General features: G+C 39.8%; 1 protein-coding gene across 1 annotated transcript in view; it reads left to right on the forward strand.

Annotated features, from left to right (window-relative positions):
- The window catches only part of LOC126413236 (tubulin polyglutamylase ttll6-like), a 323601-nt gene that overhangs the window by 281436 nt on the left and 21401 nt on the right, over positions 1 to 20764 (forward strand). Inside the window, exon 11 of the mRNA XM_050083135.1 lies at positions 16497 to 16716. Coding sequence (XP_049939092.1) covers positions 16497 to 16716 — 220 coding nt within the window. The remainder of the gene's footprint in view (positions 1 to 16496; positions 16717 to 20764) is intronic.

Genomic DNA, 20764 nt, shown 5'->3' on the forward strand with positions numbered 1-20764 from the left:
TGTTATCCTTACTGTTTACTCCCATGTTTACCTGTTGACCACTTTTAAGTGTTGATCATGTTAGATAAATTCTTGGCCAGCCGGAGTGGCCGAGCGGTTCTAGGCGCTACAGTCTGGAACTGCGCGACCGCTGCGGTCGTATGTTCGAATCCTGGCTCGGGCATGGATGTGTGTGATGTCCTTAGGTTAGTTAGGTTTAAGTAGTTCTAAGTTCTAGGGGACTGATGACCTCAGCAGTTAAGTCCCATGGTGCTCAGAGCCATTTGAACCATAAATTCTTGTACAGTGCTTCTCTTAACAGGTAGTGTGCAAGATGGATTGCTGGTGACCCAGCCTATAGTTTTCAGACAGCAGAGTCAATAATGGAGGCACCTTATTCCATAAGAATTGGATATTTAACTATTTTTCATATTGATTGAACAACACACTTACATTTGTTTGGCCTGAAGTATTAGATGATTGCACTTTAGCTAGCACTGTGTTATTTCATAACTTTGTGTTTCATTTTGTCATTACTAATAGTTAAATTGATCGCATGTGGAAACTAATTTGTGAAATATAATTGGATAGACTGCTGTGTTCATTCTGAGCATAGAGCATAGTGGTTGAAAAGCAGCTGACTCATGATGGAACTTATGTATAAAATTGAATAGAGTCACATCCTATCACAGATCTTAATTAATGGTTGATTGTTGCTGAAACTAATTAATTTCACAGAAAGTATCATTAATACTACTGTACACAATGCACCCTTCGTGCCTTATGCATTCAAATAATTTATCTTTTCTACTTAAGAATGGAAAACACCGTACTAATTTTTTATAAAAAAATTTTAATCTACACGTACATAGACCTGAAAGGCAGTACCAGACAACAGGAAAAACATTAGAAATACAAAATCATGAAATAACAAAGTAGGAGTTCTAGTGTAAAGAAGGGAAAAAGAATATAGGTAAAATATATTGTATTGAACTTGACTTGAAAGTCACATGAAGGGCTGGACCAAGTCGGTATAGCAGGTAAAACAACAGAATAATGAACAGTTAAATGCAGCAGGCAGGATTTGAAATGCAGAAGCTGAACCACAGCACAAGAGGAGTCTATAGCTCACAGATAGAGGAAAATTGACAAGGAAAACAACAGTAATAGAATGAGAGATAAAGTATGTAGGAGGCAGCATATTAAGGAACCCACATCACTTAAAGCTTGAGATGTATACACCTCTCTGTGTTCCTGCCAGTGCCCTAGTTTTCACATCTTTTTCTGACTATATTTTGTTTAATTTTAATCTGCGTCATTTTTCCTGTGAGATAAACATAAAGATACACTTAGATTGTAGTATGGGTTGTGTTGCTTTAAAAAATTAAGTGCAGGCTGAGTGATGGCTACCTTACTTTTTACAGGAGTCATCTATATAATGTCCAGTAAATGAAAATAACATTACTGTTCACATGCAAAATGTTGACAAACTACAGTTTACACTATTCAAGCAGTTTCCCATTGAGAATAATTTAATTGAATAACTAGGAATGTGTAGATGACTGGATGGATACCACTTAATACAACACTACTGTAGGCATACTATGAGGAAATGGGGAATTGCTAAAACCAGGAAATAAATATCAGTGGATAAGGTAACATACAAGAAAAGTGAAATGTGAAAAAGTAGCAAAACTGATAACTGAAATAAACAACATTCACACAAACACAGCTCACCCACATGACCACTATCTCTGGCTGCTGCTCAAGAGTGTGGCCCCAGCAGCCAGAGACAGTGGTCCTTTGTGTATGTGCTGCATTCTGCATGAATGTGTATATGTATGTTGTCTGTTTTGGAAGAAACCTTCTGGCTGAAAGCTGATATATTTAGTTGTTGTTGTTGTTGTTTTGCCTGTCTGCGACTCAACATCTCCGCTATATGGTGAGTAACAATCTATCCTTTTCATAATATTGTCATTATTCCATCCTGTGTTTTCCATTGTCTGAAAACTGTTAAAGAACAAGTCAAAAATATTGTCCAACCTGGAATCAGGTTTCACCATTTGAATAAACTTGAAAATAATATTTTAAACTAAAAAAAAAAAAAAAAAAAAATCTCAAGGTGGCTCCTACGGGAACAACAAAGGTGTGTTTATATGAGTAGGGACAAATTTGCTTTGTAGCAGCAGTGAGAAAGAACTGTCAGTGAAACAAGAAATCATACACTCCACAAGCCACTATGAATGCATGGCGGAGTGTACTTTCCATTTTACGTTATTAGGGCCTTTTCCTGTTCCATTTATGTGTGGAGCATGGGAAGAATGATTGCTTAAACACCTCTGTGTACACTATAACTAGTCTAGTCTTGTTTTCATATTGGTTCTAGAAACTTTCTAAGCAGACTTTCAGGGGATAGTTTGCATCTATTTTCAAGGGTCTGCCAATTCAGTTTTTTCAGCTTCTCCATGATGCTCTCCCATGATCGAACAAAGCTTTGACAATTCGTGCTGCCCTTCTTTCTATACATTCAGTATCTCCTGTTAGTATTATTTGGTACAGGTCTCACACACTTAAACAATATTCTAAGATAGGTCATATGAATGTTTTGTGTGCAATCTCCTTTGTAGATTGATTGCATTTCCCTAATATTCCACCAATGAACTACAATCTGTCACCTCCTTTACCTACCACTGAGCCAATGTGATCATTGCATTTCATATCTCTACAAATGGTTACATCCAGATATCTGTATGAGTTGACATTTCCAACTGTGACTCATTGATAGGACTCTAATAAGATACTAAGTATTTCATTTTGTGAAGTGCCAAATTTTACATTTCTGAACATTTAAAGCTAGTTGCCAATCTTCAAACCATTTTGAAATCTTATCCCAATCTGACTGAATACTTGTTCAGCTTTTTCATGCAGTGCTTTATCAGAAATAACTGCATCATCAGAAAAACTTCTAAGGTCACTGTTAATATTTTCTTCAGGGTCATTAACATAGAAAAAGTACAGAAAGGATATCAACACACTACCCTATGACACAGCTGAAGTTGCTTCTACTTCTGCCACTGACTGTCCACCCAAGCCAACATGCAGTTCTCCACACAAGGAAATCTTGTTCTTTGACATCTTATTATTTACATAATACTGTATATAGAAGGTCAATAAGTGGAAAATCATATGGAGAGGTTAAATTATAATATTAGAAAGAATTGTTATATACTAGGTTCAGTAATCATAGATCCTTATAATTATTTAAGTGACGAATGTCTCGAATGAGTAAGTCATCAATAGGCATATAAACAAGACTGAGGTCATTGCCAGCTTTTGGATGAATCCTTCTTTGGCAGGTAGGGAGAAGGCAGGGAATTAGAAGGAGGTTTGAGGGAGGGCAGCTGGCAACTAGAGGGACAGATAACAGACGCACAGAATAAGAAAATGCGCCAAAGAGCTCATTCTGCCACAGGCATGGGAGTTGTGCAGTGCACAGAGCACAGCAATACAGAGAAGTGGAAAGGAAATGGTAGAGAAACAGAGGAAGAGTGTGACTGTTGAAAGGTAGATATGACTGTAGAGTCTTGCAAGCATGGTACATGTCTATGTAATTCAGAGAAGACGGTGTTTTGGTAAGGCACCCTATCCACAGGTTGTGAAGCAGCCATTGAAATATGAGAACATTGTTATCAGTAATTTGTTCAGTCATTGAATGGTCAACTCTGCTCTTGGCCATCCAGGTGGCAAACTGACTGGCAGTCATGCCCATATAAAATCCCATTCAAAAATTACAGCAGAGGTGGTATATTACATGACTGCTTTTACACGCAACCCTGCCTCTGATAGCATATGATAAGCCTTTGTAGGGACTGGAGTAGGATGTACCTGGTGGGTTTACCTGACAGGTCTTGCACCTGGGTTTTTCATCACTTTATGATCCATATGCAAGGGATTTTGGAATATGTTGGGCTCATATATTTCATAGATTAGTGGAATTCATGTGAAAGAATTTCCCCTCTTGTTGACCAACTTCTCCAATCAACATCCCAAATCCTGCCCTCTCACATCAAAGACACTAATCACTTCCTTCACCAATTCTCCACCATCACCACCCCTTTACCATATGTATCTGTAATAGATATATTCTCGAGTCAGAAACATACAAATTTACAGAAGCCATACACATCAAGAAATATTGTAAATATAGATACAAATTGTATTTATATTACATGTGCCCAGTATTTTGCAACCTCCAAAGCGCTTGGAGTGGCTTTCAGGAGATCATTCTTCATGCAGGATGTAGGGCGCAAAGGGCACTGAAGCATGTGGCTTGTGGTTTGTCCTTGTCCACAGTTGCAGGACGTGTCTTCTGTTATGAAGCCTCATCTCTTCAGGTTGTCTCTCGATCGTCCAACTCCTGATCGTAATCTGTTTAAAGATTCCCATGCCAGCCAGCTTTCATCATATCCAGGTGGTAGTTCTTCAGCTTCAGGCATCCATCTGTGCAAGTGAGGCATCGACTTCTTCCGTAACTCCAGCCTGGCCTTCTCTGGTGAAACGGTGAGCTACTCAGTGTCCTCAGGAAGGTCTTTTGCGAGCTCAGCCATTGCTGTGGTGGATTATGTCCGTGCAATGGATGGGCACTGCTCTGTTCCACTTTCAGTCTCTCCTTGTTGGCGTTTCGTTGAGAGCAGTGTCTGGCATGAGATGACCTGTACCAGACTGGGGGAGTATATTTGGCAGTAGAAAAGCACAGTGCCATTGCAGAAGAGCGAATAGTTTGTGGATGTGAGCCCCACTGTGTCCCCACTAGTTTGCAAATTAGGTTGTTTCGAGTGGAGATTTTCATTTTAGTGATCCTGCAGTGAGTTTTGAATGTCAGAGTTCTATCGAGAGTGACTCCCAAGTATTTAGGGGCATGATGATGCTGGAGTTGGATGCCTGACCATTCAATATGTAGCTCATGATTAGCTTCCCTGTTCCTTAAATGAAAGGCGCACACCTGTGTCTTTGAAGGGTTTGGTATGAGTTGGTTCCGATTGTAGTAGCTTGACAGTGTTCTAAGTGCTGTTGTCAGGTTTCTTTCCACTGTTTCAACGTGTGAGCTCTGCATAGCAAGGGCTAGGTCATCTGCACATAAGAATCTCCTTGAGCCCGGGGTCAATGGCTGGCCATTGGTTTAAATGTTGAAGAGAAGTGGAGCCAAGATGCTTCCCTGAGGTAGACCATTTTTCTGTTCTCTCTAGTGACTTTGTTGTCCTTGAAATTCAACAAAAAAACCTAATCATCACTGTAGATGCTACCTCTCTATACACCAACATTCTTCATGCCTATGGCCCTGCTACTATCAAACACTAACTCTCCCAATGTCCTTGCGACTCTAAACCCGCTACCTCATTCTTCACACATCTTATCAACTACACTGGTGTCCAAAATTAAAGCAACTAACTGCTATTTCCCCATTCTGTGTCTAATTCACGGTATAATCGTACAAACTGTCAACAGATATTACAATTGTGTTCTGCACTGAAGATGGCATTCCGATCAACTGACAACCATGCCAGCAATGAGATCAGGGCTCCTATCAGGCGGGGTAGTGCATCTTCATATTTTCACAGTGCAATGACTGTTCCATAAAATTTTTGGCATGCAGCCACATAAATTTCACTTCTTCTTCTAGTATTTTGGCTCACTCTGAAGATGGCTGGATGATATACACCTGATATATAAGAAGAAGAATGGAATTTTATGGGCTGCATGTCTGAAATTTTATGGAACAAGTAGGGTACTTTTTGCAAGGTAGTCCTGCATCCACATCACTGTGGGCACAGTCACAGATGGTTCAGTATGGCAAAGAGAAGATGCCTACAGACTCTTTGATGTGGAAAGCCATAGGAAGAAAACCGCAAACTGATGTCGCCCAATGGCTTAATGTGATTCGTTCTGTTGTATCTCAGATGCGGCAACAGTTTATAGAGACTGAAACTCTAGCCCAGAGACCAGGACAGGGCTGCCCACATGTGACATCAGAAACAGTGGACCATTATTTGGCTGTAAGGACACAACAGTACCGCCTTACTACAGCACTGTAGCTAGCATCTGACCTCACTACATCCCCTGGACACGTTGTATCAAGGCATAGTGTCTCCAGCAGAGTAGCCTTTATTGTTGGAGACCTGCTCTCTGTTTACCCGTGGCATGTCTTCACAGAAGGTGATGTCTAGAGTCGATCCATCAACATGCCACCTGTATGGTCGAACAGTGGGCCAATGTCCTTTTCGCAGATGAGTCACGGTTTGGTCTGGAGAGTGATTTTCAATTCATTTTCATCTGGAGGACATGTGGAACATGATTTTGGGGACCAAACATTGTGGAAAGAGACTGATGTCAAAAAGGATTTCTAATGGAGTAGGCAGGGATTATGTTGACCATTCGAACACCTCTTCATGAAATTGTATGAGTGAATCAGCAAGACTTAACTGCTGCCAGATAATGTCATGAGATCTTGGGATCTCATGTGTGGTTTTGTGAGGTGCTGTGGGCCCAGACTTTGTACTGATGGACAATGATACTTGACCTCACAGAGCTTGGGTAGCTGATGTTTTATTGGAAACAGAAGATATTGCATGTATGGCAGGGCTCATTCACTCTCCCGATTTGAATACCATAGACTATGTCTGGGATGCACTAGGAAGACGGGTTGCATCACATCAGCAGCCACCGACCACTCTCAATACTTTTGAGCAGCTCTGCAGGAGGAATGGGCATTATTTCCTGAACATGAGATTGATAACATCATTCACAGCATGTCCCATCATTATCAGGCCAGTATTTGTGCCAGAGGTGGCCACACATTAACCAGTTGTCAGAATGTTTGAGCAAATCCGTTAAGTTGGAAAAATGAAGAACATTTTTGTCTACCATTATGCATGTTACAATTGATCACGTTCTGTATTCTTTGCAGTTTCTACTTTACTGTCGCCTGTTTATACTGTTTTATGGCAAAATAAATGCAATGCAATGGACACCAGTGTATATCCTCACACACACCTACAGGGAAGGTATATACACAAATCCATGCTACAGCCATGGGCACCTGCAGGGTATCCTCCTATGCCAATCTTATTATGGACCACTTAGAGGAAATCCTCCAAGCATCCCTAAGCCCCAAATCCTGTGTATGGTACAGATTCTTTGATAATATCATCATGATGTGGACTCAGGTCCAATACATCATATCCACAACCTCAACACTTCTCTACCATCTGCTTTATCTGGCCCTCTTCAACCCAACATGCCAACTACCAGGACTTATCTACCACCTCACTGATGGTTTCATCCACACCTCTGTTCATATTAAGCATTACCTGCATTTTAACAGCTGTCACCCCTTCCATGCCAAAAAATTGCTCCCATATGGCCTAACTACCTGTGGAAAAGAATTCCCTTGCCCACTGTGCTGAAGGTTTCACAAAGAGCTTCACAGAAAGACACACCTCCCAAAAACTAGTTCTTAAACAGATTTCCCATACCATATCTTCGCATTTCCCACCTCCCAGAGTCCCACCATCTGACTACAAAGTGGCACCTCGTTATCACCCATTATCACCCTGTAGTGGATAACTGGACTGTATCCTTTGCCAAAGCTTTAATTATCTAATCATCATGCCCAAAAATTGGGTCATTCTACCCAAGATCCTTTCCATCCATCCTAAAGCAGTATTCCCTCACCCACCCAACCTACACAACAGCCTGCTCCATCCCTATGTTATTCACACCCCCATTCTCTTGCCACACGGGTCATATCCCTAAGTAAGACCCAGTGGAAGACCCAAGTGTAAGACCTGCCCAGTCCACCCACCCAGCACTTCTTACTCCAGTCCTGTCACAGGCTAATCTTATCTTGTGAGAGGCAAGAGCACCTGTGAAAGCAACCATATCATATACCTATTCTGCCACAATTGCTGCACAGCTATTTATGTTGGTATGACAACAAACCAGGTGTTTATCAGAATGAATAGCCACCATCAAACTGTGGTCAAGAACAAAGTTGACCACCCAGTGGCACATCATGTAGCTGAGCATAAAATGCTTGATTTCAGTGGCTGCTTCACAGCCTGTACCATCTGGGTGCTTCCCTCCAGTGCCAGATTATGTGAACTATGCAAGTGGGAGCTGTGTTTGCAACACTTCTTTTGCTTTCTTAATCTACATGTACATGTACATCTACATACATATTCTGCAAACCATCGTGAGATATGTGGTGGAGTGTTACCCTGTACCACTATTAATCATTTCCTTTTCTGTTCCAGTCCAAATAAAGCAGGGAAAAACACCTGTCTATATGCCTCCATAAGAACCTTAATGTTTGTAATCTTGTCTTCATGGTCCTTACGCAAAATGTACATCGGCAGCAGTAGGATCATTCTGCAGTCAGCCTCAAATCTCAGTCCTCCAAATTTTTCCGATAGTGCTCCTCGAAAAGAATGTCACCTTCCCTCCAGTGATTCCCATGAGTTCCCGAAGCATCTTAAATGCTGTCAGACCCACTGGTAACAAATCTAGCAGCCCACACCTAAAATGCTTAAATGTCTTCCTTCAGTCTGACATGGTGCAGCTCCTACTCAAACAGTACTCAACAGTGAGTTGCACTGGTGTCCTGTAAGTGGCCTCCTTTACAGCTGAACCATACTTTCCTAAAATTCTCTCACTAAACCAAAGCTGACCATTCACCTTCCCTACTAGAATACTCACATGTGCATTCTATTTCACATTGCTTTGCAGTGTTACGGTTAGATATTTTAACTGACATGGCTGTATCAAGCAGCTCACTACTAATACTGTATTTGAGCATTATGGGTTTGTTTTTTGTACTCATCTGCAATAACTTACATTTTTCTACATTTAGAGCTAGCTGTTATTCATCATGCCAACTGGAAATTTTGTCTAAGTCATCTTGGATCATCCTACAGTCACTCGACGACACAGCCAGCAGCTGCCAGAGGCTGCAGTCATGTGTGTGTGATATGTGTTTGTGTTTGTGTGCGTGTGTGTGTGTGTGTGTGTGTGTGTGTGTGTGTGTGTGTGTGTGTGTGTGTGTGTGTGTGTGTGTGTGTCATCTACTTTTGAGAAAGGCCTTGTTGGCTGATAGCTTATATTGTGACAGTCTTTTTGTTGTGCCTATCTGCAACTCAGCATCTTTGCTCTATTGTGAGTGGCAACTTTCCTTTCTGTAATGTTGTTACATTCCATCCTGGATTTTCCATTGTTTGATTATATTCAAAGTATTGTATTTGAGGTTTTATGTAACAGAGTCTGTTACTGTCATACTATGGACTGGACTTATAGTATTCTGATTGGTGAATACAATAACATTTACATAATTTCAAGTGATGAAAATAAAAAGAACAAAAGAAATACACAGCTAAATGACTGACAGGTTAGCAGCATCAGTTCAGTCACCATGAAATTCTTCTATGTAAGCGTAGGTGTCCTGATCTTAATTTGTTTTGAGATCTTTGTAAAAGTTATGGAATGTAGCTAGAACAAGTGAGTGGAGATCAAAAAGATCTTTCTTTTTTCCTTTGGAAATGGGTAGTGTGTCATGATAACATTTTCCAGGCGGGAGTCAAACACCTATCTTCCGTCTATAAATCAACCTTATTGATTGAAACTGTTCACCCTCATTGAGACCCTTCTTTTAAAAAAAAAAACATTGTACCATACTCTTTCATAAAACAAAGCCAAAAAACATTGTACCATACTCTTTCATAAAACAAAGCCGTTTATACATCCTGCCATGTAAATTGATTTTCCTGTGTATCCTTCTTTTGAAGTTGTAAGGTGTCTTTGAGAACACCAGCAAAAACCAAGAAGTCGGTATGTGACAGTTCTGCAACTGCAGATTTCCTTTTCTTGCCAACTGAACACACCAGTTGATACCAGTCACACAGATGAGCCACTGGGACTTGCAACATCTCCTTTTGTTTTTTTATCAGACCATGGTCAATGTCACATTGTCAGTGACTATGGCCGCTAACCATGAACTTATGATTAACTATATTCAGACTTGGATTTTACTGTTTGGCAAACAACAACGCTGCAACCAAATAAGAGTTTTTATTGTGCCCTCTGCAGGTGCCTGAGTAGAATGTAGTTTGTTTCACTTCTGAAGGAATTGACATCAGCTCCTTGAAAACACACATTGGAATCTAATTTCCAACATGAGCACCCTCTACTTCATGCGACATGTAGCAATTTATGCTACCCATACTGGTTTCATCCATGGTCAGATTTTATGGCAACAGTGGCTGTTTATAAAAAAACAGCTGAATTATTCAAAAATGCAGTCAGCAGACACTGTTGTAAGTTGAAAATGTAACATAGCACCAAACTATCTGAGCAGGAATGTTTTTTGTCTTTGTCCTTTTGAAGGTATACATTGTCTCCCTCGGGGTAAAGAGCAGCTAACTCATTGTTAATTTCTTCCATAGAACTGTCTTTCACTAATGCAAATTTCTTTTTATCATGTAAAACATCACATTTGTGACACGTACTCACTTTAGGCTCTTTAAATGTAAGGTTCATCTTATGGAACTCTCGTATATGTGTCTGAAAAGTGGCCTATCCTTTCTGTCACAGTAGAGCTTGTACATTGTTTGCAAATTCAGATATAATGGGAGAAGAACCCTAATACTTTCTCAACATGTTTGGTGTGATTTATAATGAGAAAATGATGAAATGTGGTCTTTTACTTCTTTTAGTTTCTCAGGAGAGTGTTTGTTACCAGTTGGCGCTTTTCCCCTGTTGTCATCGCTTAAACTTCCAGATGCATTAGCATGCCGATTGGTAAGTGCAAGTGTAATGAACATCTGGACCTCATTCATGAAACATCCTCTGCAAACACAAAATTTTATTCTGAAATGAAACAAATCAGTAATCATATGGCATTTTGCTTTGTTGGGATCCTGTGTCCTTCTCCGTTATTTTGGAGATGCTTTCGAGTCAATGAAGCTGACCCCATAGCTTACTCTTTTGTCTCGATCTCCAAGAGCCCAATATTCATTAAATCTTTGTACCCCAGCTGTGTTCTGTTCATCAGTATCTTTGTCTAGTTTTTCTTTACATCTCAAACTGCACATTTTTAGAGGTTTGTTTCCTTTGACTGTTATATATTTTTGTGCTGTGTTCCACTTTTGTTTTCGTTCTGCTCTTGCTTTTTGAGAATGAATAGTTTTCACAGCATTTAGTGCAGACATTTTTTTCTGGTTCAACAGTTACATAGCCAACTTTCTGTGCAGTACTGTCAATTTTCTTCCTCTTTGAAGGTCACCCAGCAGTCACAATCTTAAACACATTTGTATCTTCATCCTCACTTGATTCACTCTCTTCCGGTACATACACTTCGTCAGTGTCACAATCAACAGATCTGTCTGACAAAGGATCACTGTCATTGCATATTGCATCCTCAACATCCTGGATTATTCCTAACCTCTCCTCAGTTAGCTTAGATAACACATAGGAGAATGCATATTCCTGTTTTTTCCACGTTAACTACAGTGTTTCACACACTTATTTCATTAAGAGCTGAAATACATAGAAACAAGCTTTAAATAAAAGGAAATTTTTCCTGCAAAACAGCTATTATAATAATACTTCTTCATGTATTCACTACTGCACATTACCAAGAGCATTTATCTGTTACCTGTTTCGTCATTTTTGTCCTGTGTTAAAGATTTCTTTGCATGTTCTATTATTCTGAATGATCTAAACATGTCTTCAAAATTATACAGTTTTCTGTTACTACTGTTCTGTCATATTTATGTGATCAAACCAGCACATGTGACTATATTGTACACTGAGAATAATCTGTTTTCATACTCTAAGCCAGGGCCGCACAAGGTGCATGCACCGGTGCATCGCACAGTGCAGAGTGCAGAAGATAGCTGCGCTATGTTTACGACGGTGCAGACCCCCCACTCCTCGGCTTTGCGGAACAGCGCTGCCTCTCACTTCCTTGTGTCGCTCGCGCCGCCTGTCTTGACCTGTTTCAAAGCTTTTACCCTGTTGTCTTCGTCATTGCCAAATAATAATGTACACTAGGTGGAGAGCTTAGTTTGGTGTACCAGTACAAAAGAGATTTGTATAATAACTGTAATGGTAACAATTTTAAATTTGGTTTCAACACAAATGTATCTTCCTATGTGCTCTTTATTTTATTTGCAATTATGCTACTAAGATCTGGAACAAGAGATTGGCTGACAGCAATTCTGAGAAAATTTTTTAAATTACAATTAGAAATACTCACACGCAATCTAGTTTTTGTACAAGACAAAACAGAAAAAAAGCCTTTCACATACACAAGTGGAACCAAACATAGAAATAATCTTCGCTGCTTCTCTGTGTTACTTGGGAAATTCTTCCTTCGGCAAATTCTGGTAGAATTGGAGCAAACCTTTTATATTGTAAAACACATCCTTTCGGTGAACATCGCTTTCCAAATCAATTAGTTCGAAATGTAAATCTGAAGGCGCACTTTCAATATCCATCGAAAAAGGTTTCACTAAAACATCGAGAATTGGCTGCAGGTAGGTAATTTCCTGAAACAATAACAAAGCCAATGTTAATAAATGAAAGTAATGTAAGCCGTTGTTTTGAAGTACTAAAATACGATAGATTTTAATAAACATGTAATGTGTACTATTGGTTTTAATGTAATGTTACACTTGCATATGTAACGCAATCTCCTTTATTTAGCTGTATGTCATATACCGGCACATTACCTGCAATCGGTCGTTAAACGCATTTTCATGGGGTTGTAGCACCTCGACGTATTTTTCAAAGCGCGCTCCTTCCTGCAAAGATGCTGTCAAACAAAAACATAGTACCGTTTTGATTAGAGCAGTTATAAAAATCAGGCTGTTTTAATAAAGGTACAATTTATATCTAGCTTATCTAGTTCAGGAAAGTGTTGCGTATTTTTCTCTGAAAGGTTGTTTTTGAGGAGCTTCAGTTTATACTAGAAAGCGTTTATTTTGCTGATCATATCGTTGATGAGATTGTTTTCTTTTTGGAGTTTCAGACTTAAATCATTTAGGAGAGCCATAATGTCTTCTAAAAATCCTAAATCAGCTACCCATTAAGGGTCATGAAAAAGTGGCCCTGGACGTCCTTTGCTCTCCAAAAACTGAGCCACAGTGTGGCTTAGTCGAAAAATTCGGGAAATCACTTTCCCTTTGCTCAGCCAGCGCACCTCAGCATGGTAGGGAATATCTGGATACTCCTCTTCGAAGGAAATCAAAAATTCTTTGAACTGATTATGAATGAATCCATGAGAACGAATGTAGTTCACGATATGCACCACTACTTTCATCACATCTTGAAGGCCAATAACGTTCGCACAAAGAGCCTCTAGGTGTGCAAAACAATGAACGGAAGGTAAATTCGGCATGTTAAGTTTTTTCCGCAGTAGGCAATAAACCCTTTCGCTTTACCGCACATTGCTGGTGCCCCGTCTGTGGTTACGGATAACAGCTTTTCCCAAGGGCATCCTATTCCTTCAGCTGCCATTTCAACAGCTGCTAAAATATCCGCCCCTGTAACAGTGTCCTTCAACGAAATCATATCCAGGAGCTCTTCCGTTACATGTAGGTCGTCGTCCATGCCACGCAAAGATATTGCTAACTGAGCCGTGTCGTTAATATCCGTGGACTCATCAAGTGCGATGGAGTACGCTAGGAAGTTTTCAATTTTGGCTGCCAGTTGTTCATGCAAATTCTCAGCAATGTCGTTGATTCTCCGATGTATTGTCATTCTGGAAAGTGGTATTCTGCTGTACGCGGGAGCTAATGTGGGATTCATTGTCTCTACTACGTCCAACATAATGTTTTTTATTAATGGCCCGTCCATAAATGGCCTCCCAGCTCTTGCTAAACGTAGAAAAACTTTGTAACTAGCTCTGAGAGTCCTTTCGCAACACCCCTCATCTTCTTCACCCTAAATTAGAGGAAAAAAAAGATATGTTAGAAATAATTTATGCAAAAACGAAAATTAAGAAATCTAAACAAATGTTATTTCATTTCACATGACCTTTAACCAAAATATACATGCTAAAGTACTTGCAACAAACCTCGTTTGTAGATACAGACTTCTCTTCTGCAAGAGTTTGCAACTTCTGTAATTCTTTCTCTCTGGCATCCCCTGTTATATCACTATACTTTTCTGAATGCAATTTGCTGTAGTCCTTTCAATGGATGATTTTCTGACACACGTAATTAGTGTACCGCAAATTAGACATTTGGCTTTATTGTCACAACGCACAAAAAAGTAGGAGAGTTCCCATTATGGTTTAAATTGACTTTCAGCAATTTTCCCTATTTTTGGAGCAGATGGTTCCATTATTCCGGTAATTGTCTTGCGCTTACGCATTCCAATGTAAGCCGTCTGCAGTGCATTCGGCAGCGCACAGCGTGGGCCTCACCTAGCAAGCCGAGTTGAGGTGAAGTATGCCGAGTTGAACCGATGCACTGTGCAGGCACTCGCTGCACCTCGCTTTGCACGCGTGCGGTTTTCCGTGTTTGTGCTGCCCTGCTCTAAGCAAATGTTTAAAAACATCAAATAGTACTCAAAGAACTACCACCCATCATTATACTATTAAATGTGAATAAGTCTTTTTTCATACTTCAGGGAAATGTTTATGACTTCAGGTAGTACTCAGACAGGTAACAATATATTATAGGTATTCTGTAATGGTAGGATGCATTGTTTCAAAGAGATTAAGTCATCATCTGCATTATTTTCCATGACCAGGTCAAAGAGTGCTACAAGATTTGTACTATGTTGCACTGCAGTACTAGTAATGTAAGTTGACTTGTACTGTTTTTCCCTAAATAGATAACAATATGTTTACTTGTACTATTAGGACCAAATGATGTACAGAATATTCTATTCAATGCCGATTTAAACTAGTAAGACCAAAAGATCGAAATCCCTTCTACAACTCTGACCATAGACTTATCTTCTTTTGACCCTTTTCTGATTTACTCTCTCTTTCCCTGGCATCCTAGAACAGCCACACCAGGCTTGTCAACAAATGACTGTATAGAAGCCTTAGACCCACTTAGCAATTCTGCAGAGGACCCGAATTTTCTGATATTCTCTCCAAGATTGAATGCTAAGGTATGATTGTAGTAGTTATTGTAAGCTTTGTGCATTAATCTTTGTACAGATTAAGAATTTCTGTTAACTTTTGCTTGTCATCAGTTGTGCATTCTCTGTTGAACAGTGTGTGCAGCAGCTTTTGCATCCTCAAAAATTTTTAAATTTTGTTATGAAACCACAGTGAGCCTTTTCCATCCTTAATCCACATACTTGGTACATAATTCTTCAGAGTATGATTTACAATTGGTTTAAACTTTGCCCATAATTCCTCTACACCCATTGTACTGCAACTAAATGATGGCAATTCATTGTCTAAGTGGCATACTAACAATTGTGTACCTGTTGTTTCTAGGAGATATACTCTCCTAGCCTTACTGAATGACCTATTAACTTTAGTAAGCAAAGTCACTAAGATGACATCATGACCACCAGTCATAGCTACCAGATCTAAAAAATTTCCATTGCATGTGGGCTGTCGAACTAGCTACTGAAGATAGATTTCAAAATATGTGTTCAGATGAACTTCACAAGACTGTCTGCTTGTACCCCCTCCAATGAATCCATAGATGCCTCAGTCTATATTTGGTCGGTTCAAGTCTCCTCCAACTAATATTATATGATCTGGGTATCGTGGCCTCATTCTCCACTAACCCATAGTCCTTACACACTATATCCAACAGTTTCACCTTCCTCTGTCCTGTCATCCCCTCCCAATCTCCATCTCCAAGTCATATTATCATGCACCACACCTCACCAGCTCTGGCACCCATGTATCATGTGCCTACCCTGTACACCTGCCATGCCTCCCTCCTGCATTCCTTGCCATCAAACCTGCTACCTCCCTCTGAGTCATAAGATACCCAACCCCTCCTGCTTCCAACCTCTCTCCCTCTATCACAAGCTACCCAACCCCCCCCCCCCTCTTCCTGCCCCCAACCCACCCACCCCCTCTCTCTATCTCTCTATCTCTCTCTCTCTCTCTCTCTCTCTCTCTCTCTTTCTCTATCCACTCTATTCAACGCAATCCACACCTCACCCTAGTTCATCTGCTGAAGTGCAGTCCCACTATTGAGTGTCCAGTGTGTCCAGCCAGTACAACATAAGGACACAATTGTGTGTGTGTGTGTGTGTGTGTGTGTGTGTGTGTGTGTGTGTGTCAGTGAGTGGTCTCCTTTACTCCTAAAAATACGTAAATTCTGTCAAAAATTTCCATACTCTATGCTTTGAATGACTAGAAATTCAGACCAATAGTAACAATAACTTTCATTTATATTCAATATTAACATATATTTTGAGAAATATTGTTAATCACTGATGTGTGAAGTACATTTGTAAATGTGTGCTGGTAACATTTACAGTAATGACCATCATAATGGGCCATCAATTGCAAACAAGATTGCAAAGCAGCAGGCAGCATGGGAAGAAAAGCATACAGGAAATTTCCGAAGAATATATCCATGCAATGACAGTGAAAAGTATGAGCAGTTCTTCAATCAGACACAGAGCTCTGTTTTCCAAGACACAGCAGCTTCAAGAGCTCGTGAAGAATGTTCCCGCCAACAGAGAGAGGAGATAGAGGTACCAAATGTGTATAATCAAACTAAGCAGCATAGCTGCTTAAGTATGCCATTTGAATCTTGTTAAACCAGTAACAAACTCCTTTGAAAGATGTAGTCTATGTATTAAACAGTATAGTATTTTGTAAATTGATTTTTAATTGGGTCTCATTTAAGCTATGAAAGTTACAGTGCTGAAAAATTTCATATTGGAATATTGCACCTTCATATGTCAGAATGTGTATTCTCTATATTTTCAATGCCAAAGAAAAATTATCTTAAAATTTACCAACCACCTAGACTTTTTTACATCAAAATTCATTTATTCATCATGTTCTGTAGATTCCCTCAAGGAGGAGAACCTTCAAGGATGTGGAACAAGTCAAGGTATAAATTAGCAGAATATGAGGAAAACATAGAAACTTAATCTCTATATTCTACTAATAATAAACTTTCACTTTGCTGAAAGTTCCTGGCAGAGTAAAACTGGGTGTCATATTGGGACTCTGATCTGGGACATTTGCCTTTGATGATGCAAGTGCACTGCCAGCTGTGCTCTTCATGCATGACTCCTGACCTGCCCTCAGAGCTTTACTTCTGCCATTATCTCTCTCCTACTATCCCAACCTCACAAAAATTATCCTGCATAATTAATGGGACTTCCACTCCTAGAAGAAAGGATTTTACAGAAAAATGGCTTAGCCACAGCCTCGGGGATTAATTACAGAATGAATTTTTACTCTGCAGAAGAGTGTGCACCGATTTGTGTAGGTCATTTGGTAAAGCATCTGCCCATGAAAGACAAAGGTCCTCCTTATGACTTCTGTTTCGGCACACAGTTTTAATGTGTCAAGAAGTTTCAGATCGGCACACATTCCACTTCAGATTGAAAATACATTGTGGAAACAATCCCCAAAGCTGTGACTAAGCCATATCTCTGCAGTATCTTTTCCTCCAACTACAAGTCCTACTAGGTACATGGGCGAACTTCTCTGAACTCTGGAAAGTAGGAGCAAGGTACTAGAGGTACTAGTGGAAGCAAAGCTGTGAGGACAGGTCATGAGTCATGTTTGGATGGCCCAGTTTATAGAGCATTTGCCTGCGTAAGATGAAGGTCACAGGTTTTAGTCCCAGTTCGGCACACAATTTTAATCTGCTAGGACATTTCAGATCAGTACCCATGCTGCTGCTGAGTGAAAAGTCACTCTGCAAACAATCGCTATATTGCTTAATGCTGTTCATGCACATGCTATTTAAATTCAAACAATTAATTAAATTTAAAAGAAAACTTCTGCTTTGAATAATGCAGCTGATCCCTCAGATATACCTGTAGAGCTGCTATTTATCTGCTAATAGTAGCTCAATATTTATTTAATTGCGACGTTAGTTTCCAAATGAAATATGTACCTGCATCTGTAAATACTTAGTCCTACTTACAGTATATTACCACCTGTCTTGCAGTTTTAGACTGTACGCTATGTAACTGCCAGAACTTTTCAATTCTGGATATTCAGATAATTTGTAGAAAGTGTAGCTATGAGGTATGTTTTTCATTTTCTTATGAATTGGCAGGGGTTCCTAATTTCCTGCTTTTTGTTGGATAGGAGCTTGTTGAATATCTTTCCACTAGAGATCGTGACACCATTCTGAACACAAGACAAGAAGCAAAGTCTACATAAAATTCTTTTTTGTGTCTGCTATGGTGATTGTGTAGATCACAGTCCACCTGAAACCAATATTGATTCTTGGTAACAAAAATCAATATGTGTGAATATCAGGTACATGCATAGTATTTTGGTTTTACACATTTGTATTCTGGTTGCTATGGGTATATTTCTCAATTTTATTTGTAATTCACTGTTGCTATTTGAGTTTACATACTGTCATTTTGTTAACTGGGTATAATGAGTGGAGTTGTGGATGCTAGAAAGTGGAGTGCCTACTGGAGAAATCAAAACATTTCCAACACGTTCTTCTGTTTGAGTTCAATAAAGGGGTGACAGCAGTGAAGGCAACCAGAAACATTTGTGCCATGTATGGAGATAATGGCATTGGACAGAGCACAGCAAGGAGGATCACTTTGATATTAGTGACTCTCCACATTTAGGAAGACTTTTAGAGTTTGATGAAGATGTTTTAAGCACATTAATCCACATCAGTATACTCGAGAACAGGCAAATGTGATGAACTGTGATCATTCCAACAAAGTGCAACATTTGCATGCACTGGGAGAGGTTCAAAAATCGGGTGTATGTTTACTGCATACTCTAAACCAAAATCACAAAAATCAGTGAGTGGCCATGTGTGCATCTCTGCTTGCTCGTCATCAATTGGCTCGTGAATAACACCAACAATTCCTATCCTGTATCATTACTGGTGACTGGAAGTGGTAGTTTTATGCTAAAATAAGGAAAAGAAGGGAATGGTTGAGCTCAAATAAAGTAGCGACTCTTCGTAAAAAGACCTGCACACATCCACAAAAGATAATGTTATGCATCTGATGGAGCAGTGATGGTGTGGTGTCCTAGGAATTGCTTCCCCAAGGTTTAGCGATGACTGCTGACATTTATTGTCAACATCTGAGACATCTTGCTGATGCAGCAGAAGAACAGTGACCAGGAAGTCTGCGTTAAGTGATGCTACTTCCCGAAAATGCCCATCCACTCTCTGCTGGACTTTCAAAAAACACTACCAAGGAGTAGTGTTGGGAAGTCATTCCACACCAACCTTATTCACCTGATCTTGCGGCCTCAGATTTTCATCTTACCCACTCTCTATCGAATGACCTTCAGGGAACTTTCTTTCCAGATGAAAATTTGCTCCTAACATGGCTCAACAAGTTCTTCACCTCAAAACCACTTGATTTCTAAAGTTGTGGAGTTGAAAAGTTACCCCAGCTTTGGCAGACTATTGTAAATAGTGAAGGGGAATTTTTTATTGATGACTAGAGTCTCTGTTATGTGTGTCTGATGTGTATATTAAATGTACGTGAAAATGCTAAGAACTTATGCACCAATCCAGTAGGCTATTTTGAGAAGTGAGTCTCAGAATTCCAATATCTTTAAAAATGCTTCTGTGAATGAACTGTTAGCTACTTCACATGGTAAACTTACTGCCTACTTTTTCCAAATAAATGCTTTATTAATTTTGGTGCACTGCTGCAGAAGATGATTCCATAAGATATAAGGGAGTGAAAACATGCAGAATAAGCGAACACACTTGTCTTCAGGTCAACATATTGATTGATGTTTCTAAAGGCCAAACATGCTGAACTCTGTTCCTAAATGTAAACTTGAATATGAACTTAAATTTAAGCACCACTCAGAGATTTGGCCTTAGTCCTGTTCCAACTGGTTGACCGCTAACTTCAAGGCAGTACAAGGAGTCCTCTATGATCTTGGTGCATCTGCTCAGTATGACACGAATCCCTCCAGCCATTATTGCAAGTAGATAAGTCCTGATGATGCAGCTCCTCATTTAGCGTCACAAGTCTGTGTGGACTCCATTCCAGACCTCCCAACCTCAGAAAAATCTGAGGTACTGGGAATCAGGCACTGGTCCTTCCCCACCAAAGGCAGCAATGTTAACCATTTGGCTGTAGAGGCAGTCACTCAGTTTCTTGATTTGTTTATCTATATGATAATGTTCAATGTAACTGACCCACAAGGAATTTCATGCAGTGTGTTTCAGTTCAAGTATGACCATCAATGTGTACTTCTGGTACTAGCATCTCATTATTGCTTGATGAGCATCACACAGTATGAATCATTATGTCATTAAAGCTTAAAATGTTAGCTGTGAACCACTTGTAGGCCTGTCCAGCAGTCAGCTGACACTGTAGCTGTTAAGGATGGTTTTATATCTTTGATCAGTATGTTTGTGTCATCAGCAAACATTATTATAGATTTTGAACCACTTTTTAAACTCATTGGAAAACCATGGTAGTCAATTAAAAGCAGGAGTTGACCCAGTACTGATCCTTGTGGGATCCCAAGTGTAATGTTCCCTCATTCTGAGCTTGGTGTCATGCCTGTAACTGACCTGTCGAGGGGATGCTCCAGTTTCTGTTA

Source organism: Schistocerca serialis, chromosome 7 (assembly GCF_023864345.2).
Source record: "Schistocerca serialis cubense isolate TAMUIC-IGC-003099 chromosome 7, iqSchSeri2.2, whole genome shotgun sequence".
In the NCBI taxonomy this organism is placed as follows: Eukaryota; Metazoa; Arthropoda; class Insecta; order Orthoptera; family Acrididae; genus Schistocerca; species Schistocerca serialis.